The sequence below is a fragment of the Carya illinoinensis genome, chromosome 15 (genome assembly GCF_018687715.1).
Source record: "Carya illinoinensis cultivar Pawnee chromosome 15, C.illinoinensisPawnee_v1, whole genome shotgun sequence".
In the NCBI taxonomy this organism is placed as follows: Eukaryota; Viridiplantae; Streptophyta; class Magnoliopsida; order Fagales; family Juglandaceae; genus Carya; species Carya illinoinensis.
In genome coordinates this window covers 11,584,416-11,607,861 of record NC_056766.1, presented here as the reverse complement: position 1 = coordinate 11,607,861, position 23,446 = coordinate 11,584,416, and the positions used below count along the sequence as shown (strand labels likewise).

The following is a 23,446-nucleotide window of genomic DNA, read 5'->3' as shown; positions in this document are numbered from 1 at the left end:
TTTCGAAGCCATCGAACTTAACGAAATTATAATAACCAATTATCCATTGATTAACTCTATACCCATATACCAAATATCTTGATTTAAAAGGGAAGACACCATCTCATCTTGGTAGTGTCTGAAAATGAAATGGATAGAAAAATGGTAGTGTATCATCTTCGTGAATCGTTACTAAAAATTAAAGCTATTATTTGCAAAGCTTGACAAGCATAGTGACGCTTCAGATGTGATGTTCGGTTGGGTTTCTTCTATTGAAGAATGCGATGTTTAGTAGTGGTACAGACTTTTAGCTCTTTTTGAAAGATAGAGGACTTCCATTAAAATTAAAAACTACTAACACCAAAGGTTTTTTAGCCATTTTCTGGATATTTAAAGGTGCTTTTTTGGTCGATTTAGAGAGAGATAACAAGAGATTGAAAGAGAACGAGAGATATTATCAGTGTTATGACATAAAACAAGGCAGTGATGACGATGACAGTGGCAGTGATGATGATGGCAGTGGTGTGGAAAAGAGGGGGTGCTAATTAAACATGAAAACAATGTATAAGAAATGACATATTCAACTTGTAATTGTGGTTTATTCCTGGGAGATAAATTCTATCATCAAAAGTAATAAAAAGAAGAGAAATAATATTTGTAGTCATAAAGTGCACAAGCTCCGTGCAATCTCTTTGAAAAAAGTGAATAAATATGAGACTTACATGAGATGTCAACTTCTTATTTGGTGGTATGAAACAAGGCTTTACATCACATCCATTTGGGAAAGGGAGAGAGAAAAAGTTGAAAAGATATATATTATAAATTAAAATATTATTTTAATATTATTTTTTTTTTAAATTTGGAAAAGTTATATTATTTTTTGTTTTTTGTTTGGAAGTTTAAGAAAGTTATAATGACTAGATAATAATTAGATGAAAAAGTTAAAAATTTAAAATTGAAAAGATTTAAGTGATATTTGAAAATAAAATATGTAAGAATATCTAATAATACTTTAATTAGAACAGTTGTGTTCCTAAATGAACTCTTTATTTTAATGTGTAAAATTTTGCATGTCTCAATTAATCATTCTTATTTTAGTTAATTAAAAACCATATCAATTTTTATTCTTAAAACATGTTAATTAAATAGGATAAATTAAATCAATTGCAGGATAGTTTATGGATATATAGACCAGTTATCAACATCAAAGGTATCATCTTTCATTTGGGTGTTTGTTAAAGTAGTGGTTAGAACTGAATTCTGTTAAAATACAGGGTCCTCTCTTTCTTTCTGAAGGTTGAGGTGGTGACTTTGTCATGGCAAAGAATTGTCTCTTAGACAATGTCTGAAGAGGGTGGTACAGAGGAAGAACTTCAACAGATGTGGGAAGGGTTCAGTTCAACTGATCAAGAAAGGAAGGCTATGGTGTTATAGAATAGTTCTATCGAAAAAGTTTTATCAAAAGGGAAGCTTTGCCTGTTTGCATTGATAGTCACTTAGAAGACGATAAAAAAGTAGACATTCAGGAATACTATGACAAAAGTATGGAGACTTGTAGGGTGGATTCAATTCAAAGATGCTGGAGAAAATCATGTGTCACATGAGTTCCAACATGAAAGAGACAAGGTAAAAGTTATGAATGGAAGACCGTGGACCTTTGATAGAATGCTGATTAATATACAGGAGTTCAATGACCATACTCCTCTAAAGGATATGGTTTTCCTCTAGAACTATTTTGGCTTCAAGCACATAACATCCACTAGTTAGTATGACTGAAGAAGTAGGACTCCAAATTGGCTCTATTTGGGGAAGGGTGGCGGATTTTGATATGGATGAATGTGGTATTGGATGGGGCAATTTTCTATGAATTAAAGCAAAAATAGGTGAAAAAGCAATGGTTCTACATGACACTACACCTAGAGGGGAGGTGAATAGGTGTAATTCAATTTTTATGGCCTTTTGAAAATTAGTCAAACAAGCAGTTAGTAAATGAATCAAATAACACAAATAATCAACACATGATTTTGATCACGGAGTGGAAACGTATGTGAAGAACATCTTCAAAATCTAAAACCACTCCGGGTGTAAGACACCATCTCAAATCCATTATAGAAATTTTAGTTCGTTACAACCAATTTAGAGACACTCACAAAACCTTTGTAGTAGCTAAACTTGGCTTGCAACACCATGAGTGACCCACTCGAACTCTACATGCATGTAGTGTCGGAACTCCGACCTTCCTATAGCTTCCCATGAGAACCTCTCGATCTGTGCATCAACAGCAGCTCCGGACTCTTCTGGCCAACAAATATGTCCACTTCAATGGACTCATGTAAGAGTTGATTTTGAGTGTGTTGTGGTGGATAAGTGTTTATCCAAGAGAGAATCAACTAAATGGGGGAGAGGTTGCTCTAAGAATTTCTTGGAGGCCCTTATGGTTTTTGCTATGATTCTCCACACATAAAACAGAGGTTAAGCTGTTCTATTTATAGTTCCAATCAAAAGAGACGCTTCAAAACTCTAAATTGTAAGTGATCTAGAACATTGACTCGAGTGACTATCGAGCAAAGGTCAAGCGGCACAATCTGCCTGAGTTCACTCAAGTTCAACGTCGAGCGAGTGTCGAGCGACACACTTTGCCTGGGTTCGCTCGAGTTCAGTGTCAAGCGAGGGTCGAGTGGCCTACTCTGCCTGGGTTCGCTCGAGCTCAGTGTCGAGTGAGGATCGAGCGGCCAACTCTACCTGGGTTCGCTCGAGCTCAGTGTCGAGCAAGTGTCCAACGGCCAACTCTGTCTGAGTTCGCTCGAGCTCAGTGTCGAGCGGCACAGTTTGCTCGAGCGTCCTATTGAGCGAGGGTCAAGCGAAGACATCTGTTTTGACCAATAACAAGCACACTTCAAGCCTTTCTCCAACAACACTTGTTACAATATTGTTTTACACAAGTTTTCACAAAAATATGCCAATACGCTCATTTTTCCCTCAACAATAGGCATCACTAAGCCGTTGGGTAGAGGTAAATTATTGTCACTTGACCATAAGCAGTTATGGATTCCCTTTAAGTACGAACATCTTCCGTCTTTTTGTTTCCAGAGTGGGGTTATAAAACATGTTTCACCTTGTGCTGGTGGTTCCAAAGAGCCCAGTACGATAGTAGGTAAAGGCCAATATGGTATGTGGTTGCAGGCAAACTTTGGTAAATCTAATGACTTTGCCACTAAGAGGTGGTATGAGGTGAAGTTCCATCACCACCAACGGGTGGCTAGAGCTGGAGATCAGGGAAGGAATGCAGAAAGGAAACAGTAGCCAAAACGACTCAAAATGTGAAAGACCCAGTTGCACAAAAGGAAAGTGGCATTGTAATCCTAGAACCAAAAGAGAAAATGAGTGAAGTTGCTAAGTTAGTGGAGTTACCTTGTAGAAAGGGAGAGCTAACTGCTACTGATATTATTTCTCCTTCCTTTTATGGGGAGGTGTCAAAAAAGGAAAGTCTGTTGTGAAAATGGAATCTTTTTATGGAAGGGGAGGATATTATGGATGGTAAGGTTTAGACATCGTTGGCCCCACCAGTCAAAATTGAAGGGAGGGTCTTAGGCTTTTCTATAGCCAGCCAAGCCAGCTCTTTGAACTTGTTCCTAGGAGGCAAGCTAATTGAATTGGCCCAAACAAAGAAGTAGCCCAAGTGGAAGAGAAGGGACAAGGATAAGAAGTACAATTCACCCTAAAAAGATAAATTGGATACTGAGATGGTATGTTCTTTAAACTCTACTAAGCGTGTGAGTGATTGCATTGGTGGAAATTATGGAAGTGATTGCATTGGTGGCAATTCTGGAAGTGATGGTGGTTTGTTAAAAAAATCAAAAAGAGGTTCCTTAGCTGATGTCAGTTGGCAAGAGAATGAGTTGGTGGTGGCTGCTGAGCAACACCACCAACAACCATGAATTGCATAAGTTGGAACTACCAAGGGTTTGGGAACCCTCGGATAGTTCGTGAGCTTCACCATATGGTTAAGCAAAAGCTCCCAAGGTTTGTTTTCTTTATTGAGACAAATTATAAAAGAAGTAAGGTTGAGTCAGTGAAGAGGAAGTTGGGCATGGATCATAGGTTTGTGGTAGATTGTAAGAGATTGAGTGGAGGTATTGCTCTCCTATGGAAAGAAGGCATATAGGCATCATTAATTTCTTATTCTAACCAGAATATTTCTCTCAAAGTTGTTGGTGAGAAGGATGGGAAAGTATGGCAGTTAACTGGTTTCAATGGGGAACCCATGATTAGTAGAAGAAGGGATTCTTGGAAGCTTCTTAGGCAATTACAACTAGCACATGTGATGGCTTGGCTGTGTTTTGGTGATTTTAATGAATCTTACATCAACATAAAAAGGTTGGGGCTGCATTAAAACCACTTAGTCAAATGAAAGATCATTTCAGATTAGCTCTTCAGGAGTGTGGATTACATGATCTGGGCTATTCAACAGACAAATTTACATGGAGCAACAATCAAAATGGCCAACAATTTACTAAAGAAAGGTTGGATAAAGTGTTGGGCAATTCTGCATGGCATGAGCTATTTGAGAACACATCAGTTTGGACTGAGGCAGTGTTGAGTTCAGACCATAGACCTCTTGTGATTAGATGGATTCAGATTAAAGGAATATGTCACCAGGAGATAGACCATTTTGTTATGAAGCAAGATGAGCTTTAAAAGATGATTATTCCAACTTGATAGAGGAAGTGTGGAAAAAGCCAAGGATGGAGTCTGAAAAGCTAAAGATGGTTATGGAAGGTCTTTCCAAATGTAAAGTGCAACCTAAAGAGTGGAGCAGATCATGTGATACCTCGTATTTACATGTATTTTGACTAACTAATTATTGCATTTCTTTGGATTATGAGCTTTCTTGTTTTAAATTTTAGATAATTGACGTGGTATTATTTTACGACATTTAACTATGAAATTAAATTTGATGTGTTTTATTGTTATTAAAATACTCTTTGTTTTAAATTTTGTTATTGTTGGATTTTATTATTTTATTTTACTTAGTCATTGTGTTTAAATTGGTTTTATTTAAATTTTTGTTTTAAAATCATTTTCGTTGGATTAATTTTTAGACCTCAAGAGGTAAAGACTAGATCTAATTTCTTCCACTTTTTCTTTTCCCCTTTTTCCTTTTCTTTTTCTTCCCTTTCCTCTTTTTATTTTTCTTTTTCTTCTTCTCCCTTTCTTCCCCCAGCCCACACGCAACACTTCTCTTTCCCTCTCACCGTGTGTTTTCTTCTCTCTACCTCAGCACTGCCGTGCACAACCATCCAATGACACCACCCAGCCCACAACCTCCGCCAACCTCTGGCGAGCTCACCCACCCCAACCACCACCCACACGCTCCCTCATTCTCTCTCCTGACCATGTAGAGCCTGAGCGGGCTATAAACTAGCAGCGCCGCCCAATGGTGCCACCATCACCACCATAGCTTCCCCTCCCACAGGCCATCAGCCCCCACTAAGCTCAGCCCCTAACTGTCCGCTATCTAATCCCACAAAGTCCACCAAGCCTCATGACTTTTCCTTCATTATGCCACCGTCATGCCACCACCAACCACCATCCCTACATCATTTCACCACCAGCCTTCCAGCAACCTAACCCAACCATTGTCAGCCTTGATCTGCCACTCTTAAAGCCCCTTGAGCTACATCTCTGATTTATGCTTTTTGGCTTCCAATCGCCACCTACGCCACCGCTTACGTCGTCACCCATGGCTAACCACCACCACCATTAGCTTCACCAAATCCCCTAAGCCCTTCCCTAGCCATCCCAAGTCTTCGTTTATAACCATTCAAAATTGGGTATTTTGAAACCCACAGTCATTGCTTGGAAAACTCATTTCTGCTGTTGCTCCACCACTTTTGGTGTGACCTTTGATCTTCCAGAGTGCCTTTTAGCATTGTAAGTATTCCAAATAACATTTTGAGATTTACATATATTTTTCATTAAAAACTCTTTGTGTTCTGGTTGGTTGTGTAGGACGTTGAGTCCGAGGAATTTGGGGGTGGGTTGGATTGGAGGATGGAGTTGTTTGTGTGATTGGATTATGATAGGATTTGTTGAATGTTGAATATTTGTGTCGTGTCATATACATTGCATAATTGCAAGCATGTTCATGTTTGTAAATGAAAACTGGATTTTTGCATAATTGCATACATATTCATGTGTATATTCGAAAAATGGATTTTTGTGTGAGAAATTAATTTGGGTATGTTTGAAATGAATGGATTGAACAGTTTGAGAGAGAGGTACTGTAGAGATGGTGGTAGAGTCCCACATGTGATTCCCGCCTATAGTGCTTTGATAGATTGAAAGAGAGGTAAAAGGAACTGTAGGGATAATGGTAAGTAGGGAGTGGTAGAGTCTCGCATGTGGTTCCTGCCTACAGTGCTTTGATAGATTGAAAGAGAGGTAAAAGGAACTATAGGGATGGTGGTAAGCAGGGATGGTGGTAGAGTCCTACCTGTGATTCATGCCTACGATGCATGAGGTAGGGATGGTGGTAGTTCTGTCTGTAATTCCCGCCTACAGTATGTTGTAGGGGTGGTGGTAAAGTCCCACCTACGATTCACGCCTATAGTGTTAATTGGTTATTTGGGCTATTTTTTGAGAAAATGACAGGGTTTGAATAAATAGATTTATGGGAATGATTTTTTGGAAAAATGGCAGATTTTAATACTGGGCCGTTTTCTAGGAAAATGGCTGAGGTTATTTGAATGAACTTGGTTTTAGGCCAAATGAGATTTTTGGCGTGTTTTGAAAAATAATCATTTTATGGGAAAATGAGGTTTTGGGATTTTATGCATATTTCATCATATGCACGCATATTTGTTGTTGCATGAATGCATTTTTATCTCTTGGGCTGTTTGGTCTATTACTTACCTACAATACCGTTTCATGGTACTGTAGATTTGGATACAAATGAGGATATAGAGCCCGAAGATGCAGCTCTGCCTGAGGAGTGATCAGGGATCACTTTGTCATGAGATGGGATTTATGTCCCACTTTTGGTTATTATATTTTGGTTTATATATATATATGTTTTAATCAGTTAACTATAATATCTTTCGAAATGCTTTTATTTAAATTTGTATTTAAAATTCTGGTACTTAGTTGACTTATTAATTTATCCGCTGCATCTTTTGTCATATACGTGTTATATGTATACACACTTGGCACTTATTGTTGGGATGCATGACCCATGTTATCATCATCCCAACGTCTCGATTCCCGCATTTCTGTACTTGGGAGTTGGGGGTGTCACAGATCCAATCATGTGAACTCAAGCAAGATGATCAACTCTAAACTGCTTCAGATCTCTAATCTACAAAAGAACAATGTGGGGGATCAGGGTAGTTTGATTTAGAGGTTGAAAAGAGAGGTTGAGAAGCTGCTGGAAGAAGAAGATGTTATATGGAAACAAAGGGCAAAATAAAAATGGCTGAGGGAAGGGGACAGGAATACTAAATTTTTCCACAATGTGCAAATCAAATAAGGAAGACCAATTCTATCGAAAGCATTAAGGATAATTATGGCAATGTAGTTGGCTCTCATGAGGGGATTGCTGAGTAGTTTCGAAGCTACTTCCAGGAATTGTTCTCCACATCACACCCTGTTTGTATTGTTGAATGTCTTGAGAATGTGGAGCCTCGAGTGACTAATGATATGGAAAATTTCCTGTTCAAGGCGTTTACACATCAGGAAGTGCAAGAGGCCATATTCAAAATGAGCTTTTTGAGCTTATTTGGCCCCGATGGGTTTCCACCTACTTTTTATCAATATCACTAGCAGTCCATTGGCAAAGAGGTTAGTGTTGTTGTTCTATCTGTGTTGAATTAGGGAAAGCTACTCAATGAGAAGAATGAGACTTTTATAGCCCTTATTCTAAAGGTAAAAACTCCTTCTAGAGTAACTGAGTTGAGGTCCATAAGCCTTTGTAATGTTCTCTATAAAATCATTTTTAAGTCCTTAACAAGCAGGTTGAAGAAAATTTTACCTAAGATTATATCTCCCACCCAATCTGCATTTGTACCTGGTAGACTCATCTCAGACAATGTAATTGTGGCTTTTGAGGCATTGCATACCATTAACAGCAAGTTGAGAGGGAGGGAGGGTCATATCGTTCTTAAGCAAGATATGAGCAAGGCTTATGATTGTATTGAATGGGAGTTCCTCAAATTTGTTATGATTAAAATGGGCTTTCCAAGTCAATGGATGGAATTGGTGATGAATTGTATTGAATTTGTGTCCCATTCTATTTTAATCAATGGTATTCCTCTTGTAGCTTTTAATTCTTTCCCAGGGCTTAAACAAGGGTATCCCTTATCCCCCTCTTTTTTTATTCTTTGCTCTGAGATTTTTAGCTCCTTGTTGAATCATGCTAAAGTTACACGAGCCATCACAGTTGTCCCAATCTCTCAAGGCAGATTACATATTAATCACATTTTCTTTGCTGATAACTGCTTACTGTTCTCCAAAGCCAACTCTCGTGAATGGAGTAGACTAGATCATCTGCTAAGTATGTATGAATTAGATTTTGGTCATAGATTAAGTAAAGAAAAAACTTTAATACATTTCAACATGAATACTCCAAGAGCTATGCAAGACGTGATTCTAAATATTGCTAGTGTGAAATCTTCTGTGTCTTATGAAAAATATTTAGGATTGCCAACTTTGGTGGGTAGATCTAGAATGAGTTCATTTTGTACTATCCTTGATAGAATCATATGTAGAATCAACAGCTACAAGGTAAAGTCCCTCTCACAAGTTGGTAAGGAAATTCTACTAAAGTCTATGGTGTAGGCCCTTCCCATTTATTGTATGAGAGTTTTTAAACTTCCTTGCAATCTCTTGAGAAATATAAACAATCTTATGCACAATTTCTGGTGGGGATAGTATGACCAAAAGAGGAAAATTCACTGGATTTTTTGGAACATTATGGGTAAAGCTAAGTTAGTAGGTGGCATGGGGTTTAGAGATCTTGAGAGTTTTAATTTGGCCATGCTTGCCAAGCAAGGTTGGCGATGTGGAGAGTAGGCAATGGATGTGGAGAGTAGGCAATGGCAGTGGAGTGTAGATATGGAAGGATAAATGGATCCCTTATTCAGCTACTGCTAGAGTCCAAAGTGCAGTCAAAGTGCTTGATCATTATGCCACAGTACAAGAACTTATTGATTGAGGAGATTTTTGCTAGTGAGAAAGCAGAGGTGATCAAATGCATACCTCTTAGTAGCTATAACTTGCCTAACAAATTAGTGTGGACGGGTACATCAAATGGAAAGTTCAAATTTAAGAGTGTTTACCATTTACACAAGGAAATTCTTGAGCAGTCAAGGGGACAAATTTCTGCTAGTGTGGATAGGATCAAGATGTGGAAGTTGATATGGAAGTTGAGGGTATCTCCCGCAGATAAAACCTTTCTATGAAGGGCTTGTAGAGAAGGTTTACCTACTAATTTGAATTTATACAAGAGAATGGTGGTGGAAAGTCAAGTTGCCCTATATGACTAGAGGATGAGGAATCTGTTGTCCATACCTTGTCAAGTTGTCCTGCAACTCAAGATGTGTGGTGCAATAGCTCAAAGCTGATTCAAAAGAGACCTGTGCTTAAAATTTGTTTCCAGGAGTTGTTTGAGGACCTTTGTAGTTATGTAGAGAAGGAAACTCTTGAGGAATTTGCAGTGGTTACCAGAAGAATATGGTACATAGGAATCAGTTTGTTTTCAAGAAGTCCTTTTTGCATCTTAATTCAGTGATGCAGCAGGCTGTAGAGGAAATGAATGCTTTAAAGTCTATATGTATCCTTGTTGAAAAGAGGAAAGATGAATCTAGTTCACTGACTTCTGAGTGGTCGCTCCCGCTTGTTTATATGTTCAAAATAAACTAGGATGTTGCACTGGATAAGGTTCAATGGAGGATTGGTACTGGCATCATTGTGAGGGATCACAATGGCTCAATTATAGCTACTATGACAATGAGGAAGCCTTTGTTCCCTGATCCTTTTTTGGTAGAAGCTTGTGGAGCTCTAGAAGCTACAAAGTTTGGTATCAACTTGGGACTTCATTAGTGTCTACTGGAGGGTGATTCTTTAAAGGTAATTAAGGCTATATTAACAAGGTTGAAGATTCGTGGTCTTGTGCTAGAATGTTTATTAGTGATATCAAGCAACAGTAGATGCATTTCTCTCTTTGGATGACTCAGCATGTTAAAGAAATGGCAATGCAGTGGCTCATGTTTTAGCTTAGGATGCCCTTCTTTAATCAGATGTAATAGTTGATATGAGGGATCATTCTCTATGCATTATTCCTTTGTTATAGTATCTGAGATTAATAAAGTTATTTCCTTTAAAAAAAGAGAGAGAGAGAGAGAGAGAGATCAACATCAAATAAGTTAAAATTAATTCAAATCAATCGATCGTGGTTAAATTTGGAATTTTAGCTTGTCCATAACCTTAATTTACAGCCGGCGGCATAAGTATTCTTGGAGCTCTATTGAAAGAATCTTTCCATTGTTTAATCATATCCATGATTGTGATTTCTAATAATACATGGGAAAACATCCCAAGACCAACACACTTCAAATGTTTGAAATTACTATCACTAAAAGTGTTAATATAGAGTATTGTTTACAAATTGACGTAGCATCATACTCGATCGGATAATACCCCATTGGAACATAATATCTCCATGAATTTTAATGAGGAAAAACCAATAAATATTAACATTAATATAGGGAGGGTTGATCAAAAGGATCCCTTCATCAATAAATATTTGTCCCCTTCAACGATTTATAACTTCACGTCACTACTTGGGATCGAGCAGCTATCAATTGAGATTAAGGGTAGAAAGTTTTCTCTCTAAGTAGTGTTATTTAAAAGCATTTATATCGCATACTATCTACATGATATAATTTGACTTTGTAATATGTAGATTTTAAAATTTATTTTTTAAATCAAATTATGCCGTATGGATTGTGTTCGTACGAATTGATCAACACTTATGAACATCCGGGTGAGGTGAGTCTGATGACATCATGTTTGAATTACGGTGAAAATATCGATAACAATGATCTGCTGCATATATATACACACACATATATCTTCTATTAATAAAAGAGGTTATTCGTGTATCAACAATCAACTTTCTCCAAATTTCATTTACCAATTTTATCCCTAATTTTCACCAAATTTCATTTATGCTTTTCCCATTTTGTCCTTGTCATTCGTTTTGTTTTATTCACAAATTTATGTTTTTGTCCCTTTGTTTTATTGAAAAATTTATGTCTTTGCCCCTATTTAGATCACACACGAACCCTAATTCTCTTCCCCTCTCCTCTTTCTTTTCCTTCCTCTTCCTTTCTTGTGCCATCCTCCTGCCATGAGCCCTTTGCGGGCTTCCTTCCAACCTAGAGAAACAAAGCAAAAAAGAACTCCAGGCAATCTTCACAAACATTTGTAGGATGTATTTGTCAAATAAAATCATCAAGGTCAAAAACATATAAACAGAAGCAGAAACCAAAGGCAAACATAGAAAATTCCTTAACCCACGACACATTGGCAACCAAAATTATGGTAAACCATAGACAAAACCACACACATACCTAACAAACAGAGATGATGATACACAATACACTAATCCACAAACAAACATAGATGAAGGAAAAAAATTAAATAAAAAATCCAATTGAATTCGATAGAGAGAGTGAGAGAGAGTGTAGATCTGTGAAGGAGGAGAGGGAGAGGGAGGGTTGTGTAGTCGATGTGGGTTGAGGTCAAGGCATGGGGGCTAGAGGGTCCATATCCCGAGCCACCCTAACCACAATGCACCCTAACCACATGGCCACGCCCTTGGCATTAGTGTGGTGGTGGCATCATGGGTGAGAGAGAACCCATAGTGGCAGAACGTAGATAGAGAAAAGAGAGAGAGTCTGACTTTAGAAATAGAAGAGAGGAGAGTAAGGAAAGATAGGGGAGTGCTGCGGGGCAAGGAAGAGAATAGAGTGGAGGGAAGAAAAGGAGAGAAGGGGTTTGAGGGGTTTTGCGGCACAAGGAGAGAAGAGAGGGGAGGGAAGAAAAGAAAAGGATAGGATATTAGGGTTTTAACCCTATAGCCGAACAATGTCGTTTAGGTAGGGACTGGGCTTTGTTTATTTTAAGTGGGCTTTTGCACGGGTTGGGCCTCAATTTGTAATCTCCTGTTTTGAGATTTGAAAAATAGATCATTTTAGATAGTAGCCCATCTAAATATTTTATCATAGGTAGTCTATAGTAATTTTCTTTTCTTCTAAATTCATACTAATTGTTGATAAAAGTTTTATAAAAACAAATTAACTTTTGATATTTTGGAATATAGTTTAAATTATAAATTTCATAAATATGTTACTTTAGATTTATCAAGTCTAAATAAAACAGTCTAATATTTTAGAACCATAAATAAATTCTACAAATTTAACAAAAATTTCTCAAATATTGATCTTTCTATATTATAGAAGATTGTACGTAACTTTTAAAAGCTGATCATACGTAGATAAATATAGATTTTGTCGTAATCATGGCAATTCAAAGCTGATTTTATATTTCATGTTAATATTTAACATGTTTTGCTAATATATATGCCTCCATATATTAAAATTCGCATTAATTTATATATCTTCTTTTAAAAAAAAATATTAATTCATTCTTAACATTAATATTATATAATTGAAATAAGGTTAATTATTTTATCACAGGTAGTCAATATATAGTAAGCCTTTTTCCTTGTAAATTCATACAAAAGTTTTATAAAAGCAAATTAAGTTTTGATATGATTAGATTAGGGTGGTGCTACTGTGCCACCTGTGTATTACTGCTCGATCTTACCATTCATGCCACATCATATAATTATTAAAAAAACAAAAAAAAAAAACACAGGAAACAAAACACAAAAGCGCCGTCTAGCCTAACATCTCGCTCCCTCCCTCACGACGCTGATCACCAAAAAATTACTTTGTGATTCAACAGTTGGGAAATGTAGTCTTCAATACAAGATCAGATTTTTTATTATTATTCAAGAATGAAATACTCTAGCTAAAGCGCTACACACTCAGTATCAAATTGGAGATTTATCAGATGTTAAAAGCCGGCCATTTCTAAACTTAAGTAAATTGATACAAATTATATCAAAACCAAATATGTTGCATATGGTAAGCCGTAGAGTAAGGTTAAGTATCCTCAACACATGGCACCTGCACTAGTGTGTGTGTGTGTATATATATATATATTGTAGTATCATAAGCGATCTTGGTCAGGCTGCCAAAGGCCCAATGCATGTAAGGAAATTGCGATCCTTAATATAGATTTGTAGAGATCAGACAAGCTGATCAATCATTGTATACTATACAAAACCTGCATCCTTATTTTCTCCGTTGGTACTTCCGCCGCAAATCTTAATTAATTAATTGAGGATTATAAGAATCCTTAATTGAAACGTGCGTGCATGCATATGTCATGTGTACAAACGTCTCAGATTTCTTGGACGAAATTTATTCTGTTGCATATATATATATATATATATAATATTATATTATATAAACATGGTTGATATATGATGGTATTAATTAAACACGTCTCGTTTTTTTTAGGCCGGTCGTCGATTGCACGTATTCGCAGAGATCAACAGTACACTACATATATGACAAACAACAAATTAGACAACTTATGATTGTACAAATATATGTATGTATAATATATATCCCTCATGAGATAATTCAAGGTCTTATAAATGAAGTAGCTAAGTAGCTGGTGTTGAGAAAAAAAGGCGCCAACGATATCTGGTAAACAAATAAATTAGAGTAACCATCGAGCCAACACACGACACAAAATTTATGTGGTTTGATAAAGTATCTATGTTTATAGAATTGAAATTTTTTTATTAATTCAGATGAGATTGTAATCACACAATCTCAACTCACTCTCACTAAGGCTTTTTCTCTTACATTACACACTCAGACTTTACCTCTCTTTGTTCACTCTGAAACTGTTAAATTTCGTGTACAAGATGCAAAGATTTAAATACCATACTGTATCATACCGGTTGGTACATACCATACCGGCCACTGGTCCAGTACATATATTATATCTGTTTTGTATCGTCCCAAATACCGGCACGATGTTTCGACCTGTATCGGCCTATACGGACTTGTATTTCGGCATTTATCTTTTTTTTTTTTTTTTTCATTTCTTCAAACTGCAAGCTCACTTTTTTATCTTTAATTTAAACTAGACTATTTATAATTTATATATATGTATTTATATATAATTTATTCATATCTAGACTATTATTTTGAATTTAATTTGTATATATATTTATATATAATTTATTCATATATTGACTATCCCGAAACGGTACACGAAACAGTACTGATACCGAAATATTTGTTCCAGTGTCTTGATCGGTACAACATCTGGTACGGTATTCAAAACTTTGACAAGAAGACAAAAACATAACATATATGTAGAGACAGTGTTAGAGACCTTAATTTGACAAAAAATAGGTTCTTCACTAGAGCTTGACAGTGTTGTAAACCTTAATTTGACCAAAAAATAGGTTTTTTGCTTGATTGGCCTTGAGCGAACAACCCATTAACATTGTCTCTAGCTGTGTGTCGAGTGTATCTTAAGCTTACACTAAGGTTTGTATCTCGCTCGAGCCCACTTTCACTCAAGACTCGAGCAAACTCATGGATTGAGCTTCACTCAAGCGCTAGGTCAAGAGAAAGTAGAGCAAACTTACGAGTTACTCCTTTTTTGCTTACAAACCAGACTCCACATGCAACCCAACAATCTCCTACTTGGAGACTGATTCTCCACAAGCTAGCCACTGTTTCTAGCTAATCCTTACCACCTTTGTAGTTCACAGCTCTCGTCTTCAAGTGAAAATGCACAAAAGTCGAGTCCAACTTTAGTCTCTCATGTACGTCGCCCTTAGTCTGCACATCCACTGGGCGACTCACAACTCCCATTGCACTAGGAGTATTCGGTCTTGAGCCGATCCTGGCAACCTTGCTAACTTCCCCAGACTTACACGAGGAACAACAAAACTGACTCCCTCTTGCTTCCTCATTTGATTCCCATGACCAAGCATGGCTTTTTGCACTCCTGTATTTTCTTGCACATTATTGGACCTTGATGTTAAATACAAAAACATAGATCTCTTAACATGTACAAAGACTAGCACACCCTTAGTGATCTTCCATGCTCATCTAGAAAACACTACTACATGACCGCTATCATCTAGCTGTCTCATAGAGATAAGGTTTTTCTTTAGATCTGGAATGTGTATGACTTCCTGTAAAGGCCACACACCTTTGTTTAGAAGTGTGATGCACACATTGCCCACTCCCACTACATTCATTTCTTTTCCATCAGCCACATACATCTACCCAAAATTATCAGCAATATAGTTTTGCATGATCTCTCAATGTGAGCTGCTATGGAACGAAGCTCTTAAATCCAACACCCAATCATCAACTGGACTGTGCATTGCAAGGATTTGGGCATAGTGTATTTCTTTAGCCACTGCATTCACATTGTCATTCTCAACACTTTCTGATTCCAACGGTCTCTCTTGATGTGGCCCAGATTGCCACAACTCCTGCATGTTATTTGCCACCCAAATCTCTTCTTGCTCTTGCCCTGCTCTTGGAGCTTGACCTGTCATGTATCCTAGGGGTTATTCGGTTGACCAACAAATTCCACTCAGCATCATCCATGCTCTCTAGTTTCATTCCCAACAATGGAAGATGGAGCTTCTTCCCATAGAGATAATTCTCAATCTGCATCATCCAATACCCAAAGTTAGTGTCGTCGAACTTCTTGATATCAAGTGCTTTCAATTTCTCTCCAACTATTGTTCTCCTCTAGACCCGAACCTGGCTCTAAATTCCAGTTAATGAGAAAAACACACACCAATGATGACACAAAAAAAGAGCAACAATCATGTGATCACACGATACACAATTTATGTTGTTCGGCAACTTTCCTACATCTACAGAACTGCACAAATTCTATTAATTTAGAGGATATTATAATCATATAATCTCAACTCACTCTCCTTTGGGGCTTTTTCTCTCACAATATGCACTCCCACTTTCCCTCTCTTTGCCCACTTTGAAGCTATTGAATTTCATATACAAGATGACTAAAACATAACAAATATGTAGAGATTGACGGCATTGGAAACCCTAGTTTGAAAAAAACAATAGGTTCTTAGCTCGAACGACATGTCGAGCGCACCTCGAGCAAACAACCAATGAATATTGGCTTGAGTGGTGCGTCAAGTGAAGCTCGAACCAACACTAGGATTTATGTCTCACTCGAGCCCACTGTCGTACAAGACTCAAGCAACCTCATAGGTTGGGTTGTGCTCGAGCCCGCTGTCGAGTGCACCTTGAGCAAACTCACAAGTTGAGATTTACTCAAGCATCGGATCGAGCGATAGTTGAGCGAACCCATAGGTAGTGTCTTTTCTGCTTACGAATCAAGCTCCACATGCAACCCAACAATCTCCCACTTGAAGATTAGTTCTCTACATGTAGCCACTATTTCCAGCCAAAACAGAAACTAGTTAAGTTTTATTCCATCTTTCAGCTTGTAACAATAATGGATTACCAAGCTAGGCAATCTTTTTATCTTTTCATCTTACAATCACTTTGAGTAAGTACCCTTTAATTTAATCTTTTACATGGAAAACACAATGTCTATTCATCCTTATATGACAATTACATCCAACAACTTGATCACCATTCTAAGCATTGATGGGGGTGGTATAAGGGGGATCATCCCTACTATACTTGCTTTCCTTGAATCCCAACTTCAGGTATATGAATACTTTTTATTTATAGGAAAGTTTCAAGGTTTTAATCTACAAAAAGGCATGTACAATATTACGAAACTGGATTAGTTTATCACAATGATATCCCATGTAGAAGACATTATATTAAAGTCACAATGTGGATTAACAAGTTTGGTATAACAATGGCGCATGGTTGGATGGTGAGGAAGCTACTCGACCTACAAACTATTTTGACGTGATTGCAGGAACAAGCATTGGTAGTCTTGTTACCACCATGTTAGCTACTTAGAATGAAAATATGTGCCCCTCTCTCTTCTCCATCTCATTTTCTATTTTTTTAGAGAAGTGTTTTAGCCATAAAGAAATCTTACAAAAGTAAATTCACAAACTGACATGGTTTGATGTGGTGTGTTAGATTGTAAAAAAAATCTATTATAAAATAAATCTAACATATCATATTAAGCTGTATCAGTTTGTGAGTTTACTTTTGTAAGATCTCTTTGTGGCTTTAAAACTTTTCTTTATTTTATTATTTTTCTTCATGATATCAGAGCCACAGGTTTTATGTGGACTCTTTGCATAATTTTAAAAGCATTTTTTTTTTTGGCAAGCTTGTTGTCATTAGGTTAATTATTTTGGTGTTTCTTTCTTGCAAGCCTGTTGCTGCTCATTCATTTCCAACCTTCATCGTTGCTTGTTCTGAAACCAAAGTTCAGAGTCAATTTTGTAAGGTACATATCATCTGATCTGTGAAAGATTTGATACAATCTACTGTTAGATGCACTGTCATGACCCACCATAACATTTAGCACTCAACATCATTGTTAGCCACCAGTATTGGCCTCACACACCATCTAAAGAATCTGTGTATTGTTCACATATCGGGGGACTTTCCCCATGTGCAGAAACATCAACCCATGACACATGTCATCCTATTACCTGCCACATCCACCCTAGTTTACCTTAGTCCTAGTGTCATGTCATCAGGTCACATTAGCCCTAGAGCACACATCAACAAGTGCCACAGCAGTCCTAGAGTCAAGTCAGCCATAGTACCACGTCAGCTAGTGGCGCGTCATTCGTTGACTGTTGAGAATAGAAAATATGTAACTCTCAAAGTCTTTATCCCCCATTCTTTCTTCTCTATCTTGTTTTCTATTTTAATTATTATTTTTCTTCAATTGTGAACAAACATTGCTCCCATCACCTTGTGTTGTAGCAACTCATTGCATGTATTTTCTTTTTGTCTCTCTCACATAGATACATCTCTGATATCTAACACAAATTTCCCTCTCTCAAATTTCTCTCACTCATGATATTGTTTGATTGTGATTCTTCTTGTTGATGAATCTCAATGTGATGATATATTTTTGGATGATTAGTGAAGGCATAAAGATCATATGGACTTTAGGGCATGGTTGAGGAGAATTTTGAGGTTGCCAAGTTCAAGGAAATTATCTCTTCCTCTTCGGCCGATCTTTACTTTATTATGATTGGAGCAAGTGGTTTTCACCCTATAATTGCCTTGTTCGGACTAATCAACACAGAGCTAACAACATAAAAGTAATTATTTACAAATGAGTAATGTTACATACAGTCATGGAGTACGTAAATATCGTGCAATAGCTTTGGAAAAGAGTGTAATCCACTTTTAAAAAATTACTTTTTTGTAATGTGGGTTTTGTATTTATTCACTTTTTTCAAAGTAATTGCACGGTACTTGCACACTCTGATGGAGTAAGTTTATACCCTTAATTGACGCATTTCCATGCGGATAGAAATCCTTTAAAATTCTCCATGCTATTCTATGAAGTAGAATCATTTAAATCACTATGATAATTGTTAACTTAAATGGTTGGAATATATATTACAACATAAAGATTTTCAAGAAATTCTAGCAAACTTTTAACAATAATAACACATAATATTAGTCATCATTTTTACATCAAACATACATTTATTCAAATTTATCCTGACAACATTTTGTTTATTGTAGCTTCAAACAATCAACGAATTGACAATGTTATTCCCTTCATGGGTCAACACGTCACAAAAAATTTAAAGAATGAAAAGAATAAGTTGATTACAAATGAAAAAACTTTGACTACTACACCACACATATGCATATTGGAGGCAAGGACGTGCTTAACAAATCGACTTAAAAACGAGTAGCGGCTTCAACTTTCAGGTTCTCCTTGTATGCAAGTTTTCCTTCTCGACACTTTCTTTCTTGTGAAAGTTTTCTTGCTACCCTGCAAGAAGAGTTTTATCGACAATTAGTTTGAAAATATTATGACCACAGACATGATATTTTAATTAATGACATGTGCATGAGTGCACATTGAAGTTTGTTTCCCCATACGTACATTCTCAAAGCCTCCTCATTTGTGCCACAACTTTTGACTGATTCAAACAAACCCGTCTGCAAATTCACCCTTGATACTGGTTTCTTCAATAGTCTCTGCCCTATCTCTACAAGTTCGTTCAAGTTCTCTTTCGTAGAGTCATCAACAGAAGCTGCTGTCCCAGTCAAAGTGTCATCCTGAACAAGTATTTCATAAAAAATATTAACTAATTATTAACTTGAAATTTTAAACCCCTTACAAGCACTCAAACCCTGGATCAGAAGAAATTTCTTACTTGAATTCTGAGGTAATTCTCTTCAGAATGAAGGGCTTGGAAAACCACAGCTAAATGCAAATCAACCATATCTGCACTGGCTTGAGTAAACACATCCACTAATGGAACTGAACCTCCATGAATTAACCAATTCAGAAGGCCCCATTTGGCTGCCATTTTAGCATTGTATCTTTTCTCTATTTTCCCTGAGCCTGTTCCTATTGAGATCACTAGGAAACGACCGTAGTCTGTGGACTTGATTGGAAAGAAATCAGGATTTGCATCGAAGATTTGCTTGGTTACTTGGTTTATGGCCACAAGAGCCTGCACATGTTTCCCAGAAGGCACATATAGAACCATAAAGATCATCAGCTTAGTTTTTGGAGCTTTTAAGGTAAACAAAAAATCAAATGAAAGATTATTATATATATTGTACCGGATTGTTTGCAACAACACCACCATCTATAAGATTGAATTTACTAAAATCTCCATCACTGTTTTGGTGGCTGAATTGGTGAGCAGGAAGATAAGTTGGAGCCGCCGATGTGCCAATGCATATGTCGGACAACCGAGCATTCAAACAAGAATCCTTTTTTGCCTGCGCGCATGCATGAACTCAAATCAATATATGAAGAATAGCTCATTTCCTCATCATTAATTAACATATTAATAAATAATATTTAAGGGATGTTTGAGGAATGATATGAGATGAGCAATCTATGAATAGTAGTAAAATAATTTGTGAGTAGTAGTAAAATATTTTGGGTAAAGATGTTTTTTGTTTGAGTGATGTTTGAGAATGGAATGAAATGAGATTAGATTAGATGGGATGAGAGGAAGAACATTACCAAACATCACCTTAGAATAAAGTATTGTCAAAGTGCGCGCATCCATGAGGAATATACGTGAATGCAAATTGAATAAAATATTTCTTTTAATTTGTTAAGATATATAATTTTCAACATAAATAACTTATAATTTAATATTATAGCTTGAATATTGAAACTATGTAATAATATTATTAATGTTTCCACGTCACTTTCTAATTTGTGTCTAAGTTGTACCTGAATATTCATATGCAAATTGTCATTTGGTCACAATCTACATGAAAGAAAACTAACATCCATAGAGAGAGAGAGAGAGAGAGAGAGAGAGAGAGAGAGAGAGAGATCAGACCTCATCTGATGAGAAAATGGTGGGCTGTAGATGCTTGATATCAAACGTTGGTATAACAATATTGGTCAATGTACTATCCAACCTAGTTTCCCCTAATTTCTCCTTTAGAACCCCGTGAAGGTATTTCCCGTTATACTTTGGTCCTATCAGAGATCTAAATATTGCTCCGATTGCTCCAAATAACCCACTGCAATCAAAACCAGCAGATGCATGCATGCTTATTAGTTAATAATTAAATATCGAGAATTTTCAGAAACGTTGTCATGCGCAGAATATAGATTAACTGTTTTAATTATATATGTGAAGGGAGGAAGTGGTCCAAGTATGATCACGAGTAGTACCTCTTCTGTGGGAAAATTCGAGGACCATGTTGGAGATAGAAGGGCTTGATATCCTTAGCTGCAAAGAGAGGTCGATTATTTTCATTTGGAGTTGCTAACATGGCAGTAACAAGACCACCTGTGCTTGTTCCTGCTATCACATCAAAGTAGTCTGCAAGTCTAGCTTCCTCTCCATCCAACTCCTATGCCATGTTTTTATGAAATACTTGTTAGTACATGGTAATATTAATATAACATTAAGACCTGAAACTTTCCTGCAAACCAAACTGCACGTATACCTGAAGTTGTGATTCAAGGAAAGCAAGTATAGTAGCAGGGATGATCCCCCTGATACCACCCCCATCAATGCTTAGAATTGTGATCAAGTTCCTGTATGTTGGGTGTTGAGCCTGAATCGGCATTGTTTTTTCCATGGAAAATCTGGGAAAGGGTATGCAAGCTACGGTGGTCGTAAGATGAGAAGAAAGGATTGCCTTGGTGGTTGTTATGAGGAGGAAGATCGAAGAAAGCTTAAGTTTCTGTTCTGGCATTTGATCCATCGACAAACCCCTATTTATAGAGAATAAATTTTAGCCATGCATGGCCATCCTCAACATTTCAAATGTCCTTATCTTTCCCCAGTTGCATATGTTCATAAGTTGCATAGTTGAACAAGAAATTGTACTAGTCTTGCATTGAAACTTTCCATAATTCAAACATTCTCTTAGACTTTTTATAATATTCTATAATTTAATAACGGCTAGATCAATATAAGAATTTTCTCCCGTGGGATGTATATTATATATATGATGACCCAAAAAAAAGGAAGAAAAAGATCATGACAATTTTCTCATACTCCTCGTGTTTAATTAACTGATCAACATCGATCCCTGCAGGAAGTTAATTTCATCGACGAAAGAGCTTTGCGGTGCACGGAGGTGCCAACTAGTACGTACGAATTAGAAACATATGTTGCGTAGTAACTAGTCCCGCTTGCTTCTATTTACCGGACAATTAATATTTAATTAATTAATTCAACATGTCTTGATCAGATTACGATCTGCAGCAAATTGCATGCATATATGGTTATATTTATTTATTTGCGGTTGCTGACCTGTTCAGAAAATTAGTATTTTTATCGATCCTAAAGATGGATCACAGAATAGTAGATTTTGATCTTGGACGCGCAACCTGATCAGCTTAGACATGACCATTATTTTCCAGGAAAGTCTGTCTTATACTGGTCATTCACCCAGATTATCTTTGGCCGCCATGGGTGACCAACCCTCGTTGCAGGATTTTTTTTTTTTTTTTCGACGCTGGGTGTCTAGGTATATCATCTTGACTAATCTGAGGGTACACAAGTCGTCGGTAAGGAGTTTCTGCCCACAAATACACCTTAAATACACCTTATGTAATTTTAGACAAAAATTACTCATAAAAATTATTTATACTAAAAAAAAATTTGAACCTTAGACTTAGAGAGTGTACCTCAAGCTCAAGGTTTTTACCACTTTAGTCAATCCCTTCATCATATGATTTTATCAGCCCCAATATCTGCAATAATACATTTTTTTTTTTAAGTCATCGATCTCACTGCAAAAAATCCGTGATTTTCTCGCTCTCTAAAAACGCCGACAACATTTACAATAAACACCGGCAAATAATTCTCGGCATTCATTTATCGGTATAAACTAACGCCGGTGTTGGTACACGTCGCAATTTACCAGTTTGACGTTTGCTCAAAGAACGGGACTTGAAAAAATATTACCATAGCGTTTTGTGCAAATTAACTTCGCTTATCTACATGCCACCACTAAAACATTGCCGACTTTTTGTATAAACACAACTATTATTGTTTTCGGTGTTTTGGAAGCGCCACCAACTTACTAGAACTACAACCGAATCTAGTAGTTTCCGGCGTTTTTAAAACGCCAATAATAAAGTGATCACATACAGTACTAGTTGTGAGCATGTATTGTGTTTTAAATATATGTTTGGGTTACCGGCGTTTTAATTAGAAACTGCATCAAATTTAGATGGGAATCCGTAGCGGTTAAGCTGTGCTTAATAGTCATGAATTGTGCAAGTATTATACAGTCACTTTGAAAAAGAGGGAGATCTACTATTAAAAACTTAATTTCCTTTCATGTACGTGGGTCTCATATTCATTCACTTTTTTTAAAATGATTGTACAATGCATGGGCACTCATGAGTATAACTATCATTTTCCTATATATGTATATATATTTAATATTATTATGTATAAAGAGTAATTCTTTAATTTCTATTGATTTCTTTTCATTGGCAACTTCTATGCGCGTTGCATTCCAATGTCTCCAAAATTGCAATATTTTGAATCTGCCGCATATTCCATAAAAGTGGCTGACCTGCACAAATAAAGGTACCACATCAAATAGTTACATTTATTGGTGCTAATTGAGATATCCTTGTGGCGAAAGAAAAAATTCAATAAAAAATCTTATTGCTA

General features: G+C 36.7%; 1 protein-coding gene across 1 annotated transcript; it reads right to left on the bottom strand.

The window, feature by feature from the left end:
• Positions 1-18,806: 18,806 nt before the first annotated feature.
• LOC122297329 (patatin-like protein 2) lies at positions 18,807-21,491 on the bottom strand. Its single transcript, XM_043107361.1, has 7 exons — positions 21,255-21,491; positions 20,977-21,158; positions 20,636-20,822; positions 19,896-20,057; positions 19,481-19,783; positions 19,207-19,382; positions 18,807-19,092 (listed from the first exon to the last, which is right to left on the bottom strand). The coding sequence occupies exons 1-7, from the start codon at positions 21,387-21,389 to the stop codon at positions 18,999-19,001; spliced, it is 1,239 nt and encodes a 412-aa protein (XP_042963295.1). The 5' UTR covers positions 21,390-21,491; the 3' UTR covers positions 18,807-18,998.
• Between the last annotated feature and the right edge of the window lie 1,955 nt (positions 21,492-23,446).

Coding starts and splice junctions, on each gene's coding strand:
- LOC122297329 (XM_043107361.1), bottom strand. CDS start 21,389: ATGGAAAAAACAATGCCGATTCAGGCTCAACACCCAACATACAGGAAC. Junction 19,784..19,895: donor GTGTTGTTGCAAACAATCCG/GTACAATATATA, acceptor AAACATGTGCAG/GCTCTTGTGGCCATAAACCA. Junction 19,093..19,206: donor AATGAGGAGGCTTTGAGAAT/GTACGTATGGGG, acceptor CTCTTCTTGCAG/GGTAGCAAGAAAACTTTCAC.